This window comes from Equus caballus, chromosome 7 (genome assembly GCF_041296265.1).
Source record: "Equus caballus isolate H_3958 breed thoroughbred chromosome 7, TB-T2T, whole genome shotgun sequence".
NCBI lineage: Eukaryota > Metazoa > Chordata > Mammalia > Perissodactyla > Equidae > Equus > Equus caballus.
The window spans coordinates 49,342,065-49,366,224 of NC_091690.1; the positions used below are offsets into that span (position 1 = coordinate 49,342,065).

The window sequence follows — 24,160 nt, forward strand, 5'->3', positions numbered from 1 at the left end:
AGCAGCAGCAGCAGTTCTGATTGCCCATGGGTCCTGTCCCCATGCCAGCAGCAGCAGCTCTGACTGCCCAGGGGTCCTGTCCCCATGCCAGCAGCAGCAGCTCTGACTGCCCATGGGTCCTGTCCCCATGCAGCAGCAGCAGCAGCAGCAGCAGCTCTGACTGCCTATGGGTCCTGTCCCCATGCTAGCAGCAGCTGCTCTAACTGTCCATGGGTCCTGTCCCCATGCCAGCAGCAGCAGCTCCTCCTGCCTGTGGTCCTGTCCCCATACAGCAGCTCTTTACTGCCCATGGGTCCTGTCCCCATGCTATTCCATACTATTCTCTAAATAAAAGATCACTACTGCCAGACCTTAAGAGTCCAGGAAATCTTTCTTTCGACTCTTTGGCTCACGGACCCTGCATCAATTACATACCGGGAGGTGATTTTAAATGTGCTTGCAAAGAAGGGTCACAGATCCCTGAGTGGCCAAGCAGCATTGCATTTCAGCGGAACCGTCCCTAAAGAGGACCACTTCCAGCTGTGTGTTGGCTCCCACGCAATCTCCATCCTGCTGTCACCGTGGACCGAGGGGCCTTTTGAACTGTCCAATCAGGGTCGTCGCTGGGGCAGGTGGGCGGGGCGACGCACCGCAACCACTTGCGACTGTCTGTCGCTTCACAGTCCTTCCGGTGACGGGTCACATGCACTCAGAGGGTCCACGGTGCTCTGCGGCTGAGTCTGTCGCGCTGTGACCTATACGGAGTCATAGTACGGACACCGGGGAACCCACAAGCCTCAGCAATGGTGAGAGTTCAGCCCCGGAGGAGGAAGGGCTGCTCGGAAGCGGCGGGGCGGGCCCGGCCTCCCGCGGTCCCCTCCGGGCTCTGCGGCCCCGAGTCCGCGGTGGCGCCGCTCGGCCCTCAGGCCCCTCCGGCCGCAGCGTGGGGGCGGGGCCGGCAGCCGGGCCCCGGGCGTCCTGTGGTCCCTGCGCGCGGCGACTTGGGCCGGAGCGTCTCTGGGCCGCTGTGCGCCCGCAGCCCCGCGTGTCCCAGACGCTGCGGGGCCCGCGGGAGGGTCCGCAGGACAGTCGGGCCTCGGGCTCCGGGGTCCGTGCGCGGAGGGGCTGCGGTCTGTGGGTCCCCAGGGCCTCCTTTCTCCCCAGGGGCACCTGTTTTCCTCTCAATTTTCCGTACTTTTGAGGAGCAGAGTCTCAAATCCCTGACCCTGTCCACCAGCTCTTCCAGGACCGACAATAAAGCCCTAAATTTCCAAATCCCTCCTCACGTTCCCAAACGCCAGCTTCCGGTCTCTGATCACAGCATCATTATCAGCTACAAACAGACCCGATATTTTGTTTATCATTTTCCCACAGTCAATGGGCGGCCCTTTTGAATGGGTTTCTTCCTTGTTTGTGTATGTTTTACATGAGAAAAAAGTAGCGAATCCACCTGGAAGCGCGTTGTGTGAACTCCTTCAGCCTCTCCTCCCAGGCTGGGTCCTGGGCAGGGACCTTCAATCCTCTGTCCTTTGGTTGGAGGTTCCTCTGGGCAAACTTTTCCATGTGATCTGTCCAGTCAGCACGGCCCCTCCCTGGGTTTGTTACCGTTAAAAGATACATTCTTTTTTTTTAGTCAGGTTTTCAGGGAAAAGAAATTTATTTAATCAATACAGCTTGAAACACAATATAAAATTTTTCCAAAGAGGAAAGAAAGGGGTGAAGTTCAGAAAAAACATGCCAGTAGTTCCTTGCATGATTTAAAAATTGTGATTTTTTTTTTCTTCCCGAGCATGTTACTAATATTCTGAGGTCTGTTCTTTTATTTTGGGTGAGTTCCAATGGATTTCCAGGGCTGAGACTGGCAGACTTGAAGTGCTCAAGTATGAGTAATATTTTATAAAACCATTTCTTTTCATGGAAATAATTAACATTATTTTCCTGGATTTCAGTACATTCCTGTAGGAGCTAGCAACATGTGATACAGTTTTTTTCCTTGATTTCCACGTAAAGACTGGTTTGAGTGTTTTAGTAGAACTGTTCAAACATGGGATTTGCGTCATTTAAGGCATCATTGGTCGTCCAGAAAATCTCCAATGGGTGTAGAGGGCTGAGGGCAGTGAATCTAAGCTGAGGCCCCCTTGGGCCTGCAGAGGGAAGGCCTTGAAGCCCAGCTGTTCTTCCTGGCGAGCCTCCCCCTGCAGGTGTCCTACTGCTCACACCCCCATGGAAGGAGCCTTTATCCTGAGAGGAGCTGCAGAGCCCTGGAAAGCTGGGGGTGCACGTGCTCATGGGGTGGGTAGTGATGCACTTTCTGAGATGGTAACTGATTTCCTTGGACCTACTTCTAGATTTGGAGTTTTGCATCCACAGTGTGGGTGCACTCAGATAGTAATTTGTTTACATTGAGCAAGCCTGTGAATGTCAGGAGCTTTGTGTGCTGGATTAAGGTCTGTGAATTAGGGACCTCATTTGGGTCAGCACCTTAAACTGAATCCAGCTGAGTTTCCTCACTGTGAGAATGGAGCCTGAGAGAGGGAGCATGTGCACTGTTCCCTGGGGAGAGGAGGGTGTTTGGGGCTCCCAGAGCTCCTTCCTGTGGCTGCTCAGGTGCCCTCCCCTCCTTCTCCAGGGACTGACCCCGTCCAGGGCTCTGTCTCCACCAGGAGAGTCAGGAACACCGGACCTTCTGACTGTGGCTTTCCTTCTGTCCTGTGGGAAGCAGGCTGCTCATCTGAGCTGATTCCAGTGTTTGTGTTTCTTCCCTTTGGATTCCTTTATCGATGGACTAGTGCAGCCCTTTGGCTCTAGTTTCCCTTAGCACTCGGGCCCTGAGACTGTAAGTTGATGGAGAGATGGGATGTGAGGAAAGCAAAAAAATTGTGGCACCAAATACAAATTTTGTTCCTTTTAGGCAAGAGAACCTAAGATGTTTGATAAATGTATTAACTTTTTCAGCACATTTTCCTTTTTTAGATCAGTTTTTTCTATGTGCCTGTCTCTAGAGAACATAGAAATTTAAAAGGCTAAAGCGATTGAACTTCTATTTTGATTGATGTGAGAAAACTTCTGAAAGCTTATGTAAATCTTTGAAAATCCAATACATTTAACAGGTTAAACCCAAACCCTTATAGCATTAAAATATACTCCTTATTCGTGAAAATACCCCCATGTGACTTATAGGGGAGGGACAAACTAGGCTGCCACTTGTTCTTTTAGTTAGAGATTTGAAAATTTTCATTTTGTGGTTGTCACTTTTGTAACTGTTAGTGTTTAAAGGAATTAAATCCTAGAATAGTTTCCTATGTGCAAAAGTTAAATAGAAGTGTTAAATAATGAAATATATATCAGATTCTCTCTTTTTAAAAAATAAATCTGTAAGAAAGCAAAGTCTAACTGAAGACCCATGGCCAACATATCCTGGTCCCTTCCTGTGCTGTTACTCAAGTCACCCCCCAAATACACAGTTTTGATTAATTTTTCAGCTTCCTGTTAGTGTTTCTTTATATAAAAACAAGCAATTGCAAATTCATATAGTTTTACCCATGTTTGTCCCTGTAGTGAGCAGTCAGACTCCACATTTTTGGGTGACTGCTCACAGCTTAAGCCTCACCCACCCTCTTCCCCTCGTGCCCCCACCTGGACAAGCTGAGGAGAAGCCTGGGTGCTCTCTCCTCTAGAGCAGGCAGGAGATTCCCACCACCCCAGCCCCTGCCTGTGTGCAAAGCTCTTGCCCCGGCCCCACCCCCAGGCCCAGTGAAGCCCCAGGCCAGGCTCCATTCCTTGCTTTCTGAGCCCTGTGAGAGCTGCTTGAGAGGCCGGCCCTGCCCTCCCCTCAGACCTCTGTTATGTGAGTCCTAAGTCTTGTCCTACCCTGTGTGTGTGTGTGCGTGCGTGCGTGTGCCACCCTGGCATCAGTCCGAACAAAGGAACCACCCCTCTGCAGGTGACCGTAACAGTTGGCGCCCTGAGCAGCATGTCCAGACGTGACCCCACCCGTGGGTCTGTCTTCTCTTGCTCTGACTTGCTCCCCTTCTCTGCTGCCTAGTGGTGGCATGAGCTGCGGGCTGCTGCTTGCTGGGGGAGCTCGTGCTGTGAGCTGTGCTGCCCCGTGTTGCATTGTTGACTCTCAAAGCCTGAGTTCTAGGTTCAGCTGAGCAGAGTTGGCAATTTCAAGAATTTATAGGCATTTGGGAACTGAAGTATGGGATTGGGGTGTCTTTAAAGTGGTCCTGTTTCAATGTGTTTGCTGGGATTTATCCAGTTAGAGTGAAGCTGTGACAGCGGCTGAGTTCGCTCCAAGATGCCCCAGAGATGGGGGTGGCACAGGGGGACTATACCCTGTTCAAGAGGAGGATCCATCAGTGGTCACTCCTGAAACAGCTGTCATTTAAAAAGACAAAAAGAAGAGAGGGGAAGGGCAGCCGTAGATGGCAGGCTGAATCCACACCCTAATGCCCGAGGGCTCACCTGGACCCTTAAGTACCTCTGTTGCTGCTGCTGCCCCTGCCTCTACTGTGACAAAGAACCTGTCCCTTGGGGTTATAGGGGTGTGGGGACCTGGAATTGGCCACCCCAAGATATGTCTCTTTGGCATCAGGATTATTTGAGGCTGATTGCTTTTGATAAACTGGGACAGGGAAGGAGGCTCTGAGGAATGGAACTTGCCCTTCCTTAGGACACCTTTACATTTGTAAGGTAAATCTCTATCTGTAAAAGGTGCCTCCCTCTCTGTACCAGGAAGAAGAAAGGAGATGACCTTATCTCTAGAAACTCTTAATCAATACCAAAGGCAAGGACTTAAATCTGCATTTTATTGTGCTAGTCTGGTAACCTCCTTTAACTGACTTCCCTCCCCCTCCCAACTTTGGCATTTCTTTAAGGATTAAGCATCTTTCTTTAGGCTAGGAACTGATTGCTGAGCTCACCTGTGACTGCCCAGCTCCAGACAATCGACTTGCCTCTGGCTACGCCCACCAAGACAGCAGACCACTGCCTGCTGTGTCCATCAAGCGCTGTGCCGACAGGGCAATCTTGTGACTGTTGTGGGAGGGACATTTCAATCACATGTGAAACACCCTGTTTGGGGGTATATAACCACTATGTGTACCCCACTTCTTCGGTGCCCTTTCTTCCTTCGGGAAGAAAGGCCCTGGGCCATGGCTCCTCATAAAGCTTTGTTTAATTTTCTCTTGCTATTCTGTCTCATGTGAATTTAATTCGTTCTCCGGCCAGACGAACCCACATTTGGGAAGAGGAAATGTCCTCATCCCCTACAGGGGACAACACCCATGGCACCGCTGTGACACAGCAAAGGGATTAGTTGAAATCTGACTTAAGTCCAGAGATCTTAAACTCACTACAACATCCAGTAGTCATGGGGGAGGCTCCTAAACTTGATGACACTGTTTAGAGGTTTTTGGGAAGAAAAAATATATAAATACTAGGGTAGATAGGAGGCCCTTTCCCTCAAAGTATATCCAATGACAAAAAAAACCCCAAAAAACTACAAAAAAAGGGAAGGACAAGAGGGAGGGAGCAAAAGAGAAAACTGTTGAAAGGTCTACAGTTTGAACTAATTTGAAATCCAAAATATACTAAGAGAATTTACAGAATAAAACAGATGAAGGTGCACTGCTTGGCGTTTGGGCCTCTACAACATTGCTTCTGAATTAACTTTGCTCTCTGATGTGATGCGCAATTTCAGAAACTTTGAAGCAGTTAATCGACCGAGGTGTCAAATTACAGTTATACCTGGGATCCTGGTAAATTTAAGGAGGGTGCCCCTGATGATCTTTGGGGCCTTAAGGAATATAGTATTGAGGACAATTGTTTCTCCTTAACATGACTTCACTTCTCAGAACATAGAGTGCTGGGCTCTTAACAAGACATTCAATGGAAGGTTCTCTCTTCCGAGTCTCGCGGTGCAGGCCTCATAGAGCAGCATAATGGCATATTGAAATAAGTTCAGATTAGTTGAATGAAAGATAGTCTGTTTCTGTCCTCAGTCAGTCATCAGGGGTGAATATTAATGTGTTTGTCTTTACCTTTTATTCCTAGTTGACTTGACTTGTTTTTAGGATCAGTTTTAGGTTTACAGAAAACTTGATCATAAAGTACAGAGATTTCCCACATAACCCATCTGCCTCCACACAGTTTGCCCTATGTTTTATATCTTGTATCACTGTGGTGCATTTGTTACATTTGATGAGCCAATTTGATGCATGAAAGTTCATAGTTTACATTAGTGTTGACTCTGTCTTATACAATCTCTGGGGTTTCGCTAGTGGAAAATGGCATGTCTCTGTCATTTCTGTATCATATGGAACACTTGCGCTGTCCTAAAAATCTCCTCTGCTCCCCTATTCATTCTTCCCTCCCTCCCACCCCAAATCCCTGGTAACCATTGATCTTTCAGTGTCTTATATTTGATCTTTTCCAGAATGTCACATGCTTGGAATCATACAGTGTGGAGCCTTGTCCTGTTGGCTTCTTTCATTAGCAGTATGATTTTAAAATTTCTCCATGTCTTTCTTACTTGATAACCTCATTTGTGTTCATCACTGAAGAATGTTTTATCCTATGGATGTACCCATGATTGTTTATCCATTCATCTATTGAAATTATCCTGGTTACATCTAGGTCTTGACAGGTAGGCATAAAGCTCCTATAAACATACCCACATAGGGATTTTTGTGAGCATCAGTTTTCAACTCATTTGGGTCAGTTCAAAGAACCTGATAGCTGTATCATATGGGAAGAGTAGACTGTGTTTCAGAAACTGCCTTTCTTCAAAAGTAGGTACACCATTTTCCATTCCCACCAGCAAGGCCTGAGGGTTCCTGGTGCTCCCATCTTCATCGTCATTCATTGTTCTCAGTGTTTTTAATTCCAGCCATTGTAATAAGTGTGTGAACATATCTCATTCTACTTTTATTTGTAATTTCCTAGTGACATTTGATTTTGGACCTGTTTTTGTGTGCTTATTTACCATGTGTAAATCATTGTTGAAGTGTGTGTTCAGATGTTTTGCTCATTTATAGCTGGGCTGTCTGTCTTCTTTTTGTTGAGTTTTAGGAGTTCTTCGCATGTTTGGGCACCAGTCCTTTGTCAGATAAGTGACTTTCAAAGATTATCTGCCAGTTTGTGACATGTTTTTATTCGCCCAACACTGTGTTTTGCTGATCAGAAGATTTTCATTTTAATGAAGTCAAACAGATTGTTTTCTGTTTTGGATCTTGCTTTTGGTGTTGTATGTAAAAATTAATCACCAAACCCGTAGTCACCTAGATTTCCTCCTATGTTGTCTGTTAGGAGTGTTGTGGTTTTACATTTTATACTAACATCTATGATTCATTTTCAGTTAATTTTTCTGAAAAATGTAAAGTAAGTCTCTAGATTCCTTTTTTGGGCATGTTGGTGGCCAGTTTTTCTGGAATCATTTGATGAAAAGACTGTGTTTTCCCCCTGAATTGCCCTTGGTCCTTTGTCAAAGATGAATTCAACTCATCTTTGTATGTGTGGATTCATAAGAAGCAATAGACTTTTCTATAGTAACACATTTTTCTGTCAGTCTTCCTCTACTCTCTGCTTAGTTCAAGGGGTTTTCTTTGTTATTGGAGATCCTCTGAGATTTTCTCTATAGACAATCTTGTGCCCCAGGACAGTTTTATTTCCTGCTTCCCAATCTATGTACATTTTATTTCCTTTTTGTGTCTAATTTCATTAACTAAGAATTCCAATACAAGGTTGATGAGGATGAGTAAGAAGGGACAAACTTGCCTTCTTTTTGATGTTGCTGGAAAGCGTGTAGTTCTTTCAGTGTAGTCCACTACTATTAAACAAGAGCCCAGTTGATGTAGAGGGAGGTGTGGGCAGAGGGGGAGCATCCTCCAGTCCAGCAGTTGGGTCTCAGTCTTTCAGTGAGCCTGTGTCCCTGGGCTTGACCTTCTGTGATATAGTAAGAAAGATATTTGTTCTTTGTCCTTAGTTCCTAGCAAAATGCTCTTGAAGTCCTTGGAATTGCTTGAATGAAAAGAGTGACACAGTGTTTTTTGTTTTAATGAAGCAACTCTTGGCCAGCTCCCAGATGGCTTCAGGATGGGGATTGGACACTAGAAACAGCACGCCTTGATTAGAGGTTTGGGAATTTCAGCCCCAGCTCCCAGCCTCTGTGTAGAGTAGAGGGGCTAGAAAGTGACTTGACCCATGGCCAATGGCCAATGATTTAATAAATTGTGCCCGTGTAATGAAACTTCAATCAGACCCCTTAAAGATAGCATTCAGAGGGGCCAGCTCCGTGGCTGAGTGGTTAAGTTCGCATGCTCTGCTGCGGCGGCCCAAGGCTCGGATCCTGGGCGCGGACATAGCACCGCTCATCAGGCCACGTTGAGGCGGCGTCCCACATCCCACAACTAGAAGGACCTGCAACTAAGATATACAACTATGTATCGGGGGGGTTTGGGAAATAAAGCAGAAAAAACAAATAGAATTCACAGAGATTTTTTTTTTTCCAACATTTTTACTTTTCCTTTTTCTCCCCAAAGCCCCCCCAGTACCTAGTTGTATATTTTTAGTTGTGGATCCTTCTAGTTGTGGCATGTGGGAGTCCACTTCAGCATGGCTTGGTGAGCGGTGCCCTGTCCACGCCCAGGATCTGAACCAGGGAAATCCTGGGCTGCAGAAGCTGAGTGTGCAAACTTAACCACTTGGCCACGGGGCTGGCCCCTTCTGAGAGAGTCTGCATTGGTGAACACATGCAGGTGCTGGGAGGGTGGAGTGTCCAGAGAGGATGTGGAATGTCTGCAGCCCCCTCCACCTCCACTCCCCTCACACATACCACGATGCTGCTTTGCCCTATGCATCTCTGCCTTTTGTCTGTTCCTGAGTTGTATCATTTATAGTAAACCAATAACAGTAATTAAAGCTGTTTGCTGTGGTCTCACTATTGTTTCAGTAAATTACCAAATGTTATTAGATGTTCAGGGAATCTGTGGATCTGTAGATGCCTGAGTGGAAACGTTGGCAGCCTGGGCACCCCATCTGTGGTTGGCATCTAAAGAAGGGGCAGTTTGTGGGACTGAGCTCTTAACCTGTGGAGTCTGATGTGAATTCTGGGTAGTTAGTGTTAGAATTGAATCAAACTGTTGGATACTTCTTCAGTGATAGTTGGAAAAGTGACATTGGAACAGACATGAAATATCTGATGTCAGGAGGGGGATAAAACCCCATCATCTTCACAGTTGTCCCCCCTTTGAGAGAAGAAAAGGCTAGAAGAGACTCAAGTTGGCTGTTTCCCTTGCCCCGGTCCCTTGTTGCTTGTTCGCTTGTTTCCGTTTAGCTTTTCGAAACTCGCAGTCATTTATGCTCTTATTAAGTAGATTGGTTTTAGGGCATGCTTTATCAGAATAGAACCTTTTGGGTATATTTTCAAATGGCTACTTTTTTGTGTGTCTCTCTCTAATTGTGGAGACAGTGGTTTACCCTGTGACCTCAATTCTCTGATGGAAGAGCTGTCGATTTCAAGTTTCTTGGCTTTTTTTTCCTGAAGACTGGAGTTGAGCTTGAAGCTCCCTACATGACAGGCCAGGACCAGAAGTCTCTGACTGCTTTTTTCCTCAGTTTCACTCAGAAAAAATTGACATACACGACTGTATAAATTTAAGCTGTACAACATGATGGTTTGATTTACACATATTGTGAAATACTTATCACAGTAGGTCAGCTAACATCCATCTTCTCATATAGACGCAATAAAAAGAAAAGAATAACCTCTTGTGATGAGCATTCTTAGGAGCTCTTTTCCTAGGAGTGTAGAGAGTATGTGATTTTGTGATTATTAGTATCTCATTTGATCCCCTGCCTTGATCCTTCCTCCCATGATGCAAATACAGAAAGTTAAGCATGGGGTCTTACCCAAATTCACAGAGCTCATAACAGAGGAGTCTTAGTTTTGAAGGCATAGTGGGCAATGTCAAAAATTTTGAACTCACAAGAATGCTGCAAGATTTGTATAATTATTCACTTTCACAAATGAGGCATCAAAGTTTCCAAACAGGACCCATAGGCAGCATGGTGTTCCACTTATATGACATTCTGGGAAAGGCAAAGTAGGAGCCTAAAACACATCAGTTCTTTAGGGTGGGAGGGTTCAGTACAAACGGCCACCATGAGAGGGTTCCTTTGGGGTGATGGAGTGTTCTCCATCCTGATGGTGGTAACTATACATTTGTGAAAACTCACAGTTGCTCTTAAAATAGTATGTGAATATACTAAAAACAATTAATAGAAAACAAGAAAAATGTTTTCACATGCTAGGAGAATATTAAGCTCTCCTGAAGTTTGATTACTACGCGTGCAACACTTCCTTGTACCACCTTGAGTTCCTTCTTAGGAAAAAGTGGCAGGACTGGGGAAGAAGAATAAAGACCACTATAGGCTTTTCTTGGTACCCAGTCTGAATTAGAAAACTCCCTCTAGGGCTACACCTGCCCACATGCCATTCACATTACTGGTGAGAAAGTGATGTGGCTCCTGGCATTCATCTTTGAGTTGACGCCAGGTTTCCTGGGTCACATCCTGAAACCTAAAGGTGCATCTGACACGTCTCTTCAAGTGGAAACTGTCCGAGTACATCCTCATGTAATCCTTGGGCATCAATGTCCTGTCTTCCCAGAGCAGGTCTTGAGGCCGTTTCCAGCTCTTGAGTTTCCCGTCTCAAGCCTACTTTGTACCTCCTTGTTGGGAAACGTGTTTAACTGCAACACCTGTCCCACTCTGGAAATTTTCTGTGTGTCAATCTTAAAATAAAAACAGACAATTATTTTGCCAGTAAAATGAGTTTATTTGGGAATGGCAGAGAAAGTGCAATTCAGGACATGCAAGCTATGGTGAACCATAGGCAGGTAGGGAGAACAGAACAGACAGGCTTTCTTTTACAGAGGACAGGAGGAAGCTAGGAGAGCCTGAATGGAACAGCAGTCCATTGAAAAATGAGAGTTTAGGGTGGTGACAGTGGCTGAGTGTGGTGGCTTCTCATTGGCTGGGCTGCCGGAGTCCTGCTCCGGCTGAGTCCATGTTCCTGAGGGATGGACGTAGTCGGCGCAGTGAGGGAAGAGATGTGAGACTTGGGTTGGTGTTATCAAGTCCAACTTTACTGTGCACAAGTGTCGTTTTTATATTTTTCAGGATTAGTACAGAAATAGCTCTACAAATATTCTCAGAGAGATAAGGAAGTAAAAAACGAGCACAAGAGGGGCTGGCCCCGTGGCCGAGTGGTTAAGTTCGTGCACTCTGCTGCAGGCGGCCCAGTGTTTCGTTGGTTCGAATCCTGGGCACGGACATGGCACTGCTCATCAAACCATGCTGAGGCAGCGTCCCACATGCCACAACTAGAAGGACCCACAACGAAGAATATACAACTATGTACTGAGCGGATTTGGGGAGAAAAAGGAAAAAAATAAAATCTTTAAAAAAACAAACGAGCACAAGAATATTTATTAGCATTCTATTCTATAGAGCATAAGGTTAATGATCGTCTTCTCCACAATTACCTATTGTTTGTTGTCTCTAAGCTAAAAGAGATAGGTACCTTGACATCTGTTGTAATTCATGGTAAAGTTAAATCAGAGAGAGAAGGTCCAGACCTCCGGACAGGACAGCATTCCATCTGGTTACATCCTGGGGGAGCCACCCCTTCCTCCCTCAATCATTTACGCCATTAGTGTAGATGGTTAATGAGAACAAAAGGCAAATCCCGGGTATCTTATCCCCAGGGCTACGTGCATTCTCAGCAGGCAGTTAAACATCTTTACATTCCCGCTCCCCTTAGGGGGTGAAAGCATTCCTTTGTCTTTTAGGAGGCAGGGCTAACAGTCCCTTGAGCACACTGCCCGGAGAAAATATCATTTTGTTAGTAAGGTAAAGGGCTGAAAAGCTAAGCTAAACTATATATCTTCAAGAATAAAAAGCAGAAAAAAGTATAGCCATAACCTTGATAGAAAGTATGCATACATTTCAGAAAATATCAGGGATGTCGGCCGGCCATTCTTCACCGAGGGGCGTCCTTGCGCCCCTCGGCCCTTCTCAGCCCGGACCCTGTCAGACGGCTGTATAGGCGTTGGTAGCATGGCTCCTGGCACTGGGCTGTTGCTGGGCAAGGAGAAGTTCTTCCTTTTTCCTCCTGGGGTCTGTAAAGTAAGCTTCTTCCTGATGGGGAATGGGAGGGACACTTCTGCCTGTTTGGGCTTTGTAAGGTATGGTGAGCAGTAGTGCATGAGAGCTCCCCTTCCAGGGCTTCCTGCCTCCATTTTACATGAGATTGCCTGTGTTTGTTTTCACATTTAGAACCCCAGGTGACTGTGAGTTGAGGCAGTGGCAGAACCCAGACCCCACGTCATGAGGCACATGACCCTGAAACATAATAATCTCTCCTGTTGCATAAACACCCCCCCTGCACCAGCAAGCACAGTTTCTCAATAGTCTCATTATCACCAATAATGTCAAAAAGAGATGCCCTGTCTTGTCCTAGCTCTGGGAGTACCTCAGGTGCCCAGCTGTGCCTAAATCACTCTCCTGAGAGCTCTGGCACATTCCACCCTGTGGATTCAGTGGCTCATGTGCTGACCACGCCTGGCTCCCTCACCTCAGAACCCGCCTCTGGAGTGAGTTTGGAGCCCACCCACCAAGGCAGGTGCTTTTACTTTTTCTGGAACAAGACTCACCCTGCAGAAGTCCAGCCCCAAGGCCTGTGGGAAATGTTAGTCTCAGCTAGACCTTCCTGAGCCATGGGGCCCTCTAGCTTCACAAGTCTCTCAGAATGCAAAGTGGCACTATGTCAAAGGAAGTGGCCAGAAATGGCGGGGATTGCCCCTTTCCTGAATTGCCTGGGCACAGGTATGCCCCCTCCTTTGTTGGAAGCCATGTCCCTGTTTCTTGAAAGAAAGAGACAGAAATGGGTCAATCCACATCTCTACCTGCCCTTGCAACAACTTCTAGTGCTTTCCTGGGTCTCCAAGTTGATGTTTCTGTGGCTGCGAGACCTGGGGTCTCACGTCCCCAGGCTTCCACCCCCATCAGCTCTGTTCCAGGGCAGGGTGGCGATCAAGGCCTCAGTGTGGGTGGCCCATGGGGCTGACACACCTGAGGTCTGCATGCTGGCGAGGCCTCAGGTGTGCTGGATCCCAGACCATGGAGACTGCAGCAGAGGACATGGCAGCTGGGTGAGGACGCACAGACCTTTGTTGTCTGCACTGAGCTTCCAGTGGGAGAGCAAAGTGAGGAAGGGGCACGTGGTGAGGAGCACATTTCTGGAAGGGATCCTAGCAGTGTGAGGGGCTGGAACACGGTGATCACTGCAGCCATCGTGGGCCCTGACTCTCCCCTCTTCAGGCTCCTGAGCTGTGACTCTTACGGAGATGACCTTGCTGTACTGTGTGGGCTCAGGAAGTGTGAAGGCCCTTCACCATCAGGAGGGGCAGATGGACCCTCCTGTGGAGATTGGTTTGTGAGTCAGGGGTCACCCCTCTGTCACACGAGATTAGCTGAGAACCGTTCACTCTGTTATGATTGAGTGCATGTGGGCTGAGGAGGTTTGTGTAAAGCCTGGGGCGTGTGTTTGTGGGTGTGTCTGTGAGGCTGTGATTCAGTAAGTGTGGTCTCCTCCTGTGTACCAGGCCTTCTGGTAGGTGCTGCAGTGAACCGAGGGAACAACTACCCCTGTCGCCTTGGAGCTGACCTTCTGGGAGACAAGAAACAAGCGATACAGTAAGACATGCGCTGTGTCAGACGGGGCCTAGTCCTGAGGAGGTAGAGGAAGCCGCAGAGGAGTGTGAGGGCCTGGGCGGTGGGTCTCTGGGCCATTACCTCTGAGGGTCTGTGATTTTGTGTGTCTGTGTGTGCATGTGTGCACATGTGTGTCCAGTGAGGAAGCCTGTGTGATTTTGTCTGTCTGGGGGGCTGTGTGTGGATGTCCTTAAAATCTGGAATGCTGTTATGTCATTTGGTGCCTAACTGCCCTGGTAGCACCTCCCTCACCATGTTCAATTGAACTGGTGTGAGCAGACAAATCCTTGTCTTCTTTCTGATTGTATTAGTCCTGTGTTTTATTTTGTCTCAAAATGTTTTGACATCTTGTGGGACCTCTCGGACATAGGGAGACCCTGCCCCTCCCAGGGACACCTCATTCCGTGTTGGCGGTGGACAGCTTGTCTGGAGCAGACCTCTTACGTGCATACCGCCCGATCCAGTGCCCTGTCCCTACAGACCTCCTTATCTGCCTCTCACACGCCAGACAGTGTTCCCTGCCCTAAACCCACCCAGGGCCAGGAACCAGATGACTGAGGGCCGTCCCTAGGCCCCAGAGGCTGCTGGGATTGTTCAAAGCAGCCAGTCCTGAGCTGCTCACTCTGTCCTGACTTACATTTCCTGTGGGACCCAAATGAAGGCCGTGGCTTAGGTTTGTGTCCCCCTCCTGATTCTGCCGCCTGAGCAACCCTGATGCAGCCCCTTTGACCCTGCCTGGCATGGCGTGCACTAATCTTGGGAAATATAAGTAATAAACTTCTTTAAATGACATTGGCCTGTCCATGTTGTCACTTAGTCACCTCTGTAAATTAAAATCTCAAGGGTACAAATTGGACACTGATCCTGAGGAGAAAGTGTTCAGTGAAGATGGTGGAGCCACCGTGGGAGGACGGAGTGAGGTCTGTGGGAATGTGAGTCCACAGCAGAGCTGATGTTTCCCAGGGAGCCTGCAGCAGGGGACATGGGGGCTGAGCGAGGAGAGGCTCACGTTTGGTCCCCTCACTGAGCTTACAATAGAAAAGCAAAGTGACAAACGGACAGTTCATGATGAGGGGGTTTCTGGATGCATTTGTAGCAGTGAGAGGGGCTAGAACATCATGACTTCAGCCATTTTGGGCCCTGACTGCCATCCAGTCTCCCATGTTGTGTTTTTTGTAGAGATGTCCCATTTGTACTGTGTGGTGTCAGGAAGGGTGAAATCCCTTCCCCATTTGGAAGGGCTGAGACCCCCCTCTTTGGGGATTGGTTTGGGAGCCAGGAGACACCCCTCTACCAGGTGGGATGGGAGGGAGAAGAACACACTTTGTGAAGATCTGGGTCTGTGATGAGGTTTGTGTAAAGCTTCCATGTGAGTGTGTGTTTGTGTGTGTCTCTGGGAGCCCTGATATGCCGGAAGTACTGGTGTGACAGGGCTTTTGGTAGGTGTTTTGGTGAACGGAGCAGAGCAAATATGCTTGTTTGCTCTAAAGCTGACATTTTAGGAGAGAAGAAGGAAGATATATAAGTAAAATTAGACCATGTGTCTAATGATTGGCCCTAAAGAGTAAAGAACAGTGGGGAGGAGTGGGGAGGGCCTGGGCTCTGTGTGTCTATGGGAACATCTGTGTGTCTCTGAGCCATTAACTCTGAGGGTTTGTGAGTTTGTGTGTCTGTGTCTGTGTGTGTCCTATATGTGCCATGACAAAGCCTGTGTGATTTTGCCTGTCTGTCTGTGGAGCTATGTGTGTCTGTCCTTTGAATTCTGGAGTGGTTGGTTTTCCCATGTTCTTGCCTAACTGCCCTGGTAGCGCCTTTCTCACCACGGTGGGTGGAGCTGGTGAGAGCAGACATCTCTGTCTTCTCTCTGATCTGAGAGAGAAAGCCCGCAGTCCTTCACCATCAAGAGTGACGTCAGCTGTGGGTTCTTCACTGATGCTTTATTTCAGGGTGAGGGAGTTGACTGAGGGAGTTTCTCCTAGTTTCCTGAGTGTTTTCCTTGTGAAGGGCTGTTGAACTTGGTCTAATGCTTGTTTGTACCTGTTGAGATGATTCTATTAATTATTTCTTATGTTAATTGATTTTCAGATTGAAATCCAGTATTTCCTTCCCAGGTTAAATCCCATGTGGTCATGGTGTTTAGGTCATTTTGTATATTGCTAGATTCAGTGTTCTAGTATTTTGTGTAGGCCTTTTCCATCTATATTGAAAATAGGGGGGCTGGCCCCGTGGCCAAGTGGTTAGGTTCGTGCGCTCCACTGCAAGCGGCCCAGTGTTTCGTTGGTTCGAATCCTGGGTGCAGACATGGCACTGCTCATCAAACCACGCTGAGGCAGCATCCCATATGTCACAACTAGAAGGACCCACAACTAAGAATATACAACTGTGTACCAGGGGGCTTTGGGGAGAAAAGGGAAAAAAAGAAAAAAAAAAATTAAAAAAAAAAGAAAAAGAAAATAGGTGTTTGTCGCTGTATTACTATGTAGTATATACTATAAAATTAATGCTGCATATATTATATATCTGTGTGTGTATATATATATAGACAGAATTTAGAATACGGTATATATATATATTTATGGTATATTTAGTATATTACCTGTTTATAGGATAGGTAGCATATAGTTCAGTATTAAACATAATTAGTTTATATTATATGTAAGTCAAATATATAATTAACATATGTATAAGTTTGTACTGTCTGGTGCAGTTATACTTTTACAGATAGTATTACAGTCTTGGTCTCTAGCATAGTGGGTCTCATTATCATGTCTGTCCACAGAATTATTCAAATAAGCCATTGACTTCCTCCCATGGGAACTTAGGGGCACCCACTGTCTCAATACTCCAAAGCCTGCCTCCCACACCCCCGTTTGCTTTTTCTGCTTCTGAGTACAACTGAGATGTCATATTCTCAGAAATTGTAACTAATTTATCAGCCTGAGAGTTGAGGTGAGGCTCTGCGGTTTGATATTTAGTATGTGCAGAGACATGGGAGCTTCTTATGCATTTGAGTGATTATGAGCAAGATTCTCCCAAAGCGCTTTCTCCCAAGGGTGACCTTGGATAAGGAGCTCATGTTGTTCTTGTTGCCAGGCAGCTAGACCATCAGCAATGAGCTAAAAGTCTGTAAAACTGTGAAGATGAGGTGGACTGTTCATCCAGCTCATCTTCTAGCATGATTGCCTGTCTTTGATCAGGGACGGCCTGGTTAGGGACAGCAGCAGCACCTGTCCAGTGTTCTCCATCACACGTGCTGGTGACACACCACCATTGATATGAAATTAGTTGCAGGATTTATTTTTACATGAACTAGAAAGCAAAGCATATTTCACAGTGTAAACCACTTGACATTTGTCTATGAAAGGGAAGAAAAAATACATACTTTGACTTGCTTATTTTTAGATAAGTGATCAAAAGAGTTATCAGAAATGGATTACATTGTTATCTGCACGAACATGGGGAACCTAGATGCCAATGCTAGAATTCATGCTAGGAGTGAGACTTTAGGCATGCTTTCAATCTTAGGCAGAGGTTTTAAGTTTTTTCTTTTGCTGAGGAAGATTTTGTTTTTGCTGAGGAAGATTTGTTCTGACATAACGTCAGTTGCCAATCTTCCTCTTTTTTTTAGGTGAGCCCCCATTGCAGCATGGCCACTTGACAGATGAGTAATATGAGTTCCTGCCCAGGAACCAAAATCAGGCCACCAAAGCAGAGCATGCCAAACTTAACCACTAGGCCACTGGGGCTGGTGCCTCAGGCTGAGTTGTTAAAACTTGATATTCACCATAAACACTCATGATAAACAAAAAAATGTGTATGAACCATATTTTATTTTATTTTTTTATTTTTTATCTTTTTTGAGGAAGATTAGCCCTGAGCTAACATCTGCTGCCAATCCTTCTCTTTTTGCTGAGGAAGACTGGTCCTGAGCTAATATCCATGCCCATCTTCCTCTACTTTATTTGTGGGACACCTACCACAGCATGGCTTGCCAAGTGGTGCCATGTCCGCACCTGGGATCCGAACAGGTGAACCCCAGGCCGCCAAAGCGGAACCTGTGAACTTAACCACTGCACCACTGGGCCAGGCCGAACCATATTTTATTTTTATTAGTTTTGAAATAACAAAAATTCAACTAAGTAAATTTTCTAGATCTAATTGGCTTTATTGAGCAATTCCTCACTTGGGCAGCATCCCATCTAGAAAGTAGAGAGGAGCTCCAAAGGGCTACAGAAAGGGAAAGCTTTCAAAGCCAGGACAAGGAAATCATAAAGAAAGAAAAAGGATTCTTTCAGGCAAACTTACCTTCCTTGGGGACAAAAGGATCTTATTGGGTGCGTTATCTCATCTTCCTTTGGGCGATGGAGAGGCCCATGTGGCAGATTGCCTCACTGGTGCTGACCAGAAAAACCTAGACCGACTGCTTAGACTACATTCCTGGGGAAGGCTGCAGTCAGGTTAGGTATTAAGTCCTGATTTGGTTCCATGGGCCTAGCAAAAGTGACTCCATTTGGGCCTGTGGTTTTCTTTTTCACAATTTCCCCTCTTTTTATCCAACTCACAGCTTAACAGAGAGACATGATTAAAATTTAATACATTAGCACCGGTCTCAGCCACCGCTGTGAAATTCCCTCAGATTTTGTTGTTCCTTTGAATGGTATCCAGAGGTCATGATGTTTTTCCTTAACCCCTGTGACATTCGCAGGTGAAGGCTGCAGGTTTACTGTCTTCCAGTCGGTCATCTCTTCATTCCTTTTCTGAGGTTCCAGTCTTAGGGAGATCGCTGCTTGGTGATTAGCAGCTGCAAACATACTCTTAAAGCTTTTGAGAGAACACAGTGCACCAGAGAGCTTCTTATGACTGTAATAAGAGGACAGTTCTCAATATCTGGGCCTGCACTTTGGAGCCATGGTCCCCAAGACCCAAACCAATCACCATCAAATGAGTCAAAGAAAGACCACATTGAAGAAGTCACCTTTTAATAGCTTGTTCAGTGATCTTATGTAACTGAGTTTCAACTCCCCCAGAAGTGTTCATTCAGGAGCAGCAGGTGGTGGTGGCCACAGCACAGACACCTCCCTGCTCAGCTAAGAGAGAATCAAGGGCTGTCCTGGTGCCAAGAACAACTTTGGCCAGAGAGTCTAAGGATCTTTGTTGGGCAGCTCTTGTCTTAGCTATGGATTCTGCAATATCTTGAAGAGCTAAGGAGAGGTTTTCTGATTATATTCTCATTTACATTTACTCCTAATCGGGGAAGTATGGCCCTGTCAAAGGAAGTGAATCCTGAGGCCTGAATGCCTCCTAGTGAGTTGTTTCTAACTCGTTGATGTAAATTCAGGGGAGTCAACCAGTGAGATGTCTGAGTTCACCTGTGAAAAGTTAGGGGCTCAGGTAGATAATGTGAGAGCCATTGCTCACTTATGCACCAGCCATCCAAGGCTTTGTAGGCCCAAGGAGAAGGATCACCACTACAGACAAAGATAAATCCTGTAAGGACCCAAACCACTCTCACGAAGCTGGCATTGTTAATGAATATATTTGTGAGGATTTTGGTTTGGCCTCTTCAATCCAGGGGTCAGTTAGATTTCCTCCTAGCTTGAAATAAAATGTTTGTCTAAATTCCATAGGTTACCCTTCTTAGAAATGACCCGGGACATACAAATGATGGTGACATCTTTCCAGGCCCCTGCCAGACTAAAGAAATAAAGAAAAGAAGTAAGAGTTTTAGGTTTAGCTAAATTAGGGAGTGCTGATCTGGCATCTTAGGAGGAAGCAGTTTACACCCATGTCAGCTGCTTCTCTTCCTCGTCAATTTCACTTGGAGGTCTCCAGCATCTGCACAGGGCCAGATGTCAGGTGGACAACTTCGGCTTTGAGAGGTATATCCAAGGTTCAGGTTCCTGAAGTTTGGCTCTCATCTGGGTAGTGAGGAGGACCTGGTACAGTTTCTTCCAGGGAGATTTAAGAGTAGTCTTCATTCTTACCAGTTCATTTTTATGAACTTAGTTACTAGAAATTTGTGCTTATCAAAAAGTCCTTTCTTGAATCTCCTTGAAGATGAAGCACTTTTGCAGGAACACTTTTTTAAAAGCATCAGAGTAAAACAATGACTCTCTGTAAATGACAAAAGACTTAAAATTGCCCTTGGTTAAAGATCTGATGAGAGTTCATTATAATGGATATGACAAGGAAAATTGGTTAGTTTTGTAATATGCAACATTATAAGATAGCTGGAATTTTGACTGATAACATAATACCAGGACATATCAGATTACCAGAAATTTCACAGAATTTCTGGAACACTTAGAACATTTACCTATATAGGCACAACATAAAGCTTAGTATTATTTCTTGTTACGTTTATTTATCCATGTAATTTAACATATCAAATACACCTGATTAGTTAAATGTCTCCTTTTTTTTTTTTTTATAAGGAGAGAGAACAAATCCTTTGAGATGTTCTAGGGGCCCTCTGGAAAAACCCAAAGTTAGTTCAAAGTAAGAAAGAGTTCATTTAGTATTGGATTTTGGGGAAGTTTGGCAAAAATATCAAAAGGTTTTAGATACTTGCCAAATAGGATCACAGATCATTATGAAACAATTACTTAATTGTTTTAATTAATTATTTGACCAAAGTGACAATAAAAGATTTTAAGGGCAAATACAGAAGTTTACATATTCATGAACACAGTTTAGCTCTTTTAATATTGAGAGCTTTCGGCTTTAAGTAATCCAAGACCAGATGAAGGCCACAGTTATATCTGTGATTATTTTGAGAAGACACAAGGTCTTTGTTTTTTTTTTTTTTCTCTAGGAAGATTACTTAAAAAGGTAATGAAACAAACATTTTATAATCTGTGATTATCAAGAGCAGACCAATAGTTCAGGAAACCTTTGTCCTTTAAACAGAGAGAAAACCAAATAGTAATTTTGCAGCAGCTTACTTTCGATATTACAACTCTTTTACTTCATTAAATTTGTTCCAATCTAAGCCAGCCCTGACCACACACAAAATTTCTTTTCCTTATAACTTTTAGTAGTTTTAATTACCGATATTAGAATGTTTAACCCTTAGAAATCTTCAACTTATAGTGAAAGTGAAGAAGAAAGCAATTATGAACTGTCTTTTACATTATCATTTGGTGGATTGGCAGACATATTATACTTTTTATGATTTCTAGAAACATGCAGGTGTGCCCAAAGGTGGTGCACTTTATTATCTAGATCTTAAAGATTCTGTTACTTTTAAGGATTCTGTTACTTTGGGCCTCTCAGAGACAAACTGATACCTGAAATGTTTGTACCACTGGGTTGGAGATTGTGTGATGTTTCAGAGTGTACCTCGTTACGTGGAGATTTTCTTGATCTTGGCTGGTGACCTAGCATCTGTCTAACCTATTCCTTGTAAACGTATCCTAACATGGGAGCCTTTGAGTTAGGTAGTGAGCACTCTAACAGTGTTTAAGTGCCCCACCCATTGCCCACGAGTTTTTGCAGCTTTTTGGTCTCTGAGATCCTCTTTAGCAATAGCCTTTATTTACATAAAACAAGAAAAACAAACATGTGCACCTTAACACACCAGAAGTAACCAAAAGATGTTCCTGTGACTGGCAAAGAAAAACGTCTGATGCACGCCATTGATTCCCAATGTGGAACCTGGGAGTGGGGAAAGTGGTGAACCAGCAGACCTCAACACATAGGGACTGCAGACTGATGCCAGACAGATGGGAAACTCCAGCTGCCACTGGCAGTTCCCAACATGGGATCTGGGGACATAACCAAGAGCTGGGGCTTCCAATCAAATGAGGAGTTGTGGTCAGAGCTAGCAGCCATTCCCAATGTGGCACTAGTGTTTCCAGATAAATGGGGAACTGACTGGAAAGCCAATTAGGTTGGAGCTTTCTGCAAAGACAGTGGTGCTCAGAATGAGAGGGAACTTATCCCCCACCCTTGGAAAGGGTGAGAAAGGCAGAAGTCAAAAGAAGTTCCTGGGTATCATGCGTGTGTTTCTCATCGTCCCCAAAAGCTGTCAGAAGTTTGCTTTAGATCATGTTACTGCCACCAAATCTGTTAAATAACAAAAAGTCAACCAAGTAAATTTAAAGATCTAATTGGCTTTATGAAACAATTTGTCAGTTGAGCAGCATCCCATCTAGCAAGTAGAGAGGAGCTCCAAAGGGCTACAGAAAGGGAAAGGATTTTAAAGGCAGGAAACAGGAAGTCATAAACAAAATAAAGGATTACTTTAGAAAGGTTACCTCCCTTTGGGGACAAAAGGGTCTTATTAGGTGGATGACCTCATCTTTGGGGGATGGAGAGGCCCATGTGGCAGATTACCTCATTGGTGCTGACCAGAGAATCCTAGACTGACCAGTTATGACTGCTTCCCTGGGGAAGGTGGAAGCTGCAGGCAGGCTAGGTATTGAGCACCAGTTTGGAGACATGCGCCCAGCAAAGTGACCCCATTTGGGGCCTGTGATTTTTTTTTTAACAATAGTTTATAATCAGATAAGTAAAGTATTTTTAAAAGGAAGCCACAGCTGTTTGTGTTAATTCTCTAAACAATACTTTTTTGAAGTGTGCAGTACGTTTTACAAACCATAAAAATTAATTTCCTCCATTCTGTTTCTCTGTACAATGACAAGGGATATTACAGCCTGTGGTGCCATTGTCTATCAGCCTGGAGAGGGTTTGCTGATATGGGCAGTGTAGTGAATGCACTAGGGGGTATAAGAACAATATGAGGAGCTCCACTGACCCACTCCCCAGTGAAACTGGTGGGAATTATTTTAAAATAACCCTGTGAAGCCTCTGGAAATTGTCCTAAAGGCAAACAGCAAACGAGGAACATCTACTCAAGAAAACCAATGGAAATTCAGTGAGAAGGGGAGTGTGGGATTTGAACCATGTCCTCTCCCTCCCTGCTCTCAGCTCAGCAAGTGAGCCCTCCTCTCCATAGCGCTGCCCCCCCCCCCCCCAACCAGAAGACAAGGTTCTCCCTCCCTAAGCTCCCAGAATGGGGGCTTTTTCCCAGGAGGAGCAGGACTTCAACATTACCCATCCTGCCCGCAGCTACCTGTTGCTGAATTTCAGTCCCTCGTTGGTTCCTGTGAAATGTGGGGACCCCTTCTTGCCCCAGCCCCTCCTCATGGTGCAGAGGCTCTGCTGTGCTCATGCTGTGCTGAGAATGCTGGGCACTGACCACTCTTTCCCCAGCTCATGAGGTGGCTGTAACATGAGACAATCAAGAGGACTCTGGCTGCTGTCTCTCCACTGCACTGATCACTCAGCCCCTAGAATGGGATTGTCACCCAGAGAGAGACTTCCTGTTGTCCCCACCACAGCTCCAGAGTCGTGGCACACAGATTTTACCCAAACATGGGGAAAAGCCAGCTATAAAACACAGCTCTTAATTCCTTTTCAAAGGAATTAAGTTGGCCAGCAAAAGATCATGGAAGGTTCAAGACAGATGACAGTCTCAGAAAGTAGAGAATGAGGTGGAAGGCAATTAGTAGCTTTGTGTGTTTAATGAAGATACAGCTTGGATGTAGGATGACTAGTGTTCTGGAAAGGACCAGGGAGTTGACTCCTGGGAGGAGGCTTCCAAGGGTGAGAACAAATATCAAACAGGGACTTCAGAAAGCATTTCTACACAGGAGCCAGAATTTCACTGCAGTATTTGGTAGAGCAGGTTATGCCCCCAGGACATTGGTGAAAACACTAGAGCAATCAGCCAGCATTTAATCTAGTTTAACTACGGGGAGTGTCCATGAAAGAGGAAGACAGCCTTGTCATTATTACTGTCTCATGACAGTTTATGTACCCAAAGCTATGCCCGATTCTAGGAGTTATTCTTGGGCTATATCATAATTTTCAGGGGCCGGCCTGGTGGCATAGTGGTTAAGTTCGTTCACATGTTCCACTTCTGTGTCCCAGGGTTCCCTGGTTTGGATCCTGGGCACAGACCTAGCTGTGCTCATCAGGCCATGCTGAGGCAGCATCCCACATAGAAGAAGTAGAAGAATGTACAACCAGGATATACGAGTATGTACCGGGGCTTTGGGGAGAAAGAAGGAAGAAGAGGAAGATTGGCCACAGATGTTAACTATGGGCCAATCTTCCTCACCAAAAAGCATACCTTAAAAAAATACTAAAAAAGGAAAAAGAATTTTCACTCTCTTTTGAGGAGACAGACTTGGCTAAAACAATCCATCAAGTCACTGGAAAGGTAAATAAGCTAATAACAATAAAAAGCCCTTGTAAGAAGGGGACCAGTACCCAGAGTTGCTACAGTATATTGCCTAAAATGTCTGGTTTACATAAAAAATATGAGACATGCAAAGATACAGGAAAGTAGGAAGTATACAGTGGGAAAAAACAGCAATTAAAAAAATTACCCAAG

At 45.4% G+C, this 24,160-nt stretch overlaps 1 protein-coding gene across 3 annotated transcripts in view; it reads left to right on the plus strand.

Moving 5' to 3' along the window:
• Positions 1-613: 613 nt before the first annotated feature.
• Positions 614-24,160, plus strand: part of LOC100066109 (zinc finger protein 709) — a 33,247-nt gene continuing 9,700 nt past the window's right edge. The window contains exons 1-2 of one of the 3 annotated variants that reach the window (XM_070274045.1): positions 651-785; positions 13,650-13,740. Coding sequence is in view for 1 of the 3 variants with exons in the window: in XM_070274044.1 (XP_070130145.1) it covers positions 783-785 (3 nt within the window). In the remaining 2 variants the exon portion in view is untranslated. Of the gene's footprint in view, positions 786-13,649; positions 13,741-24,160 lie in introns of all 3 variants that reach the window. The other 2 variants (XM_070274044.1, XM_070274046.1) reach the window with 2 other exon arrangements.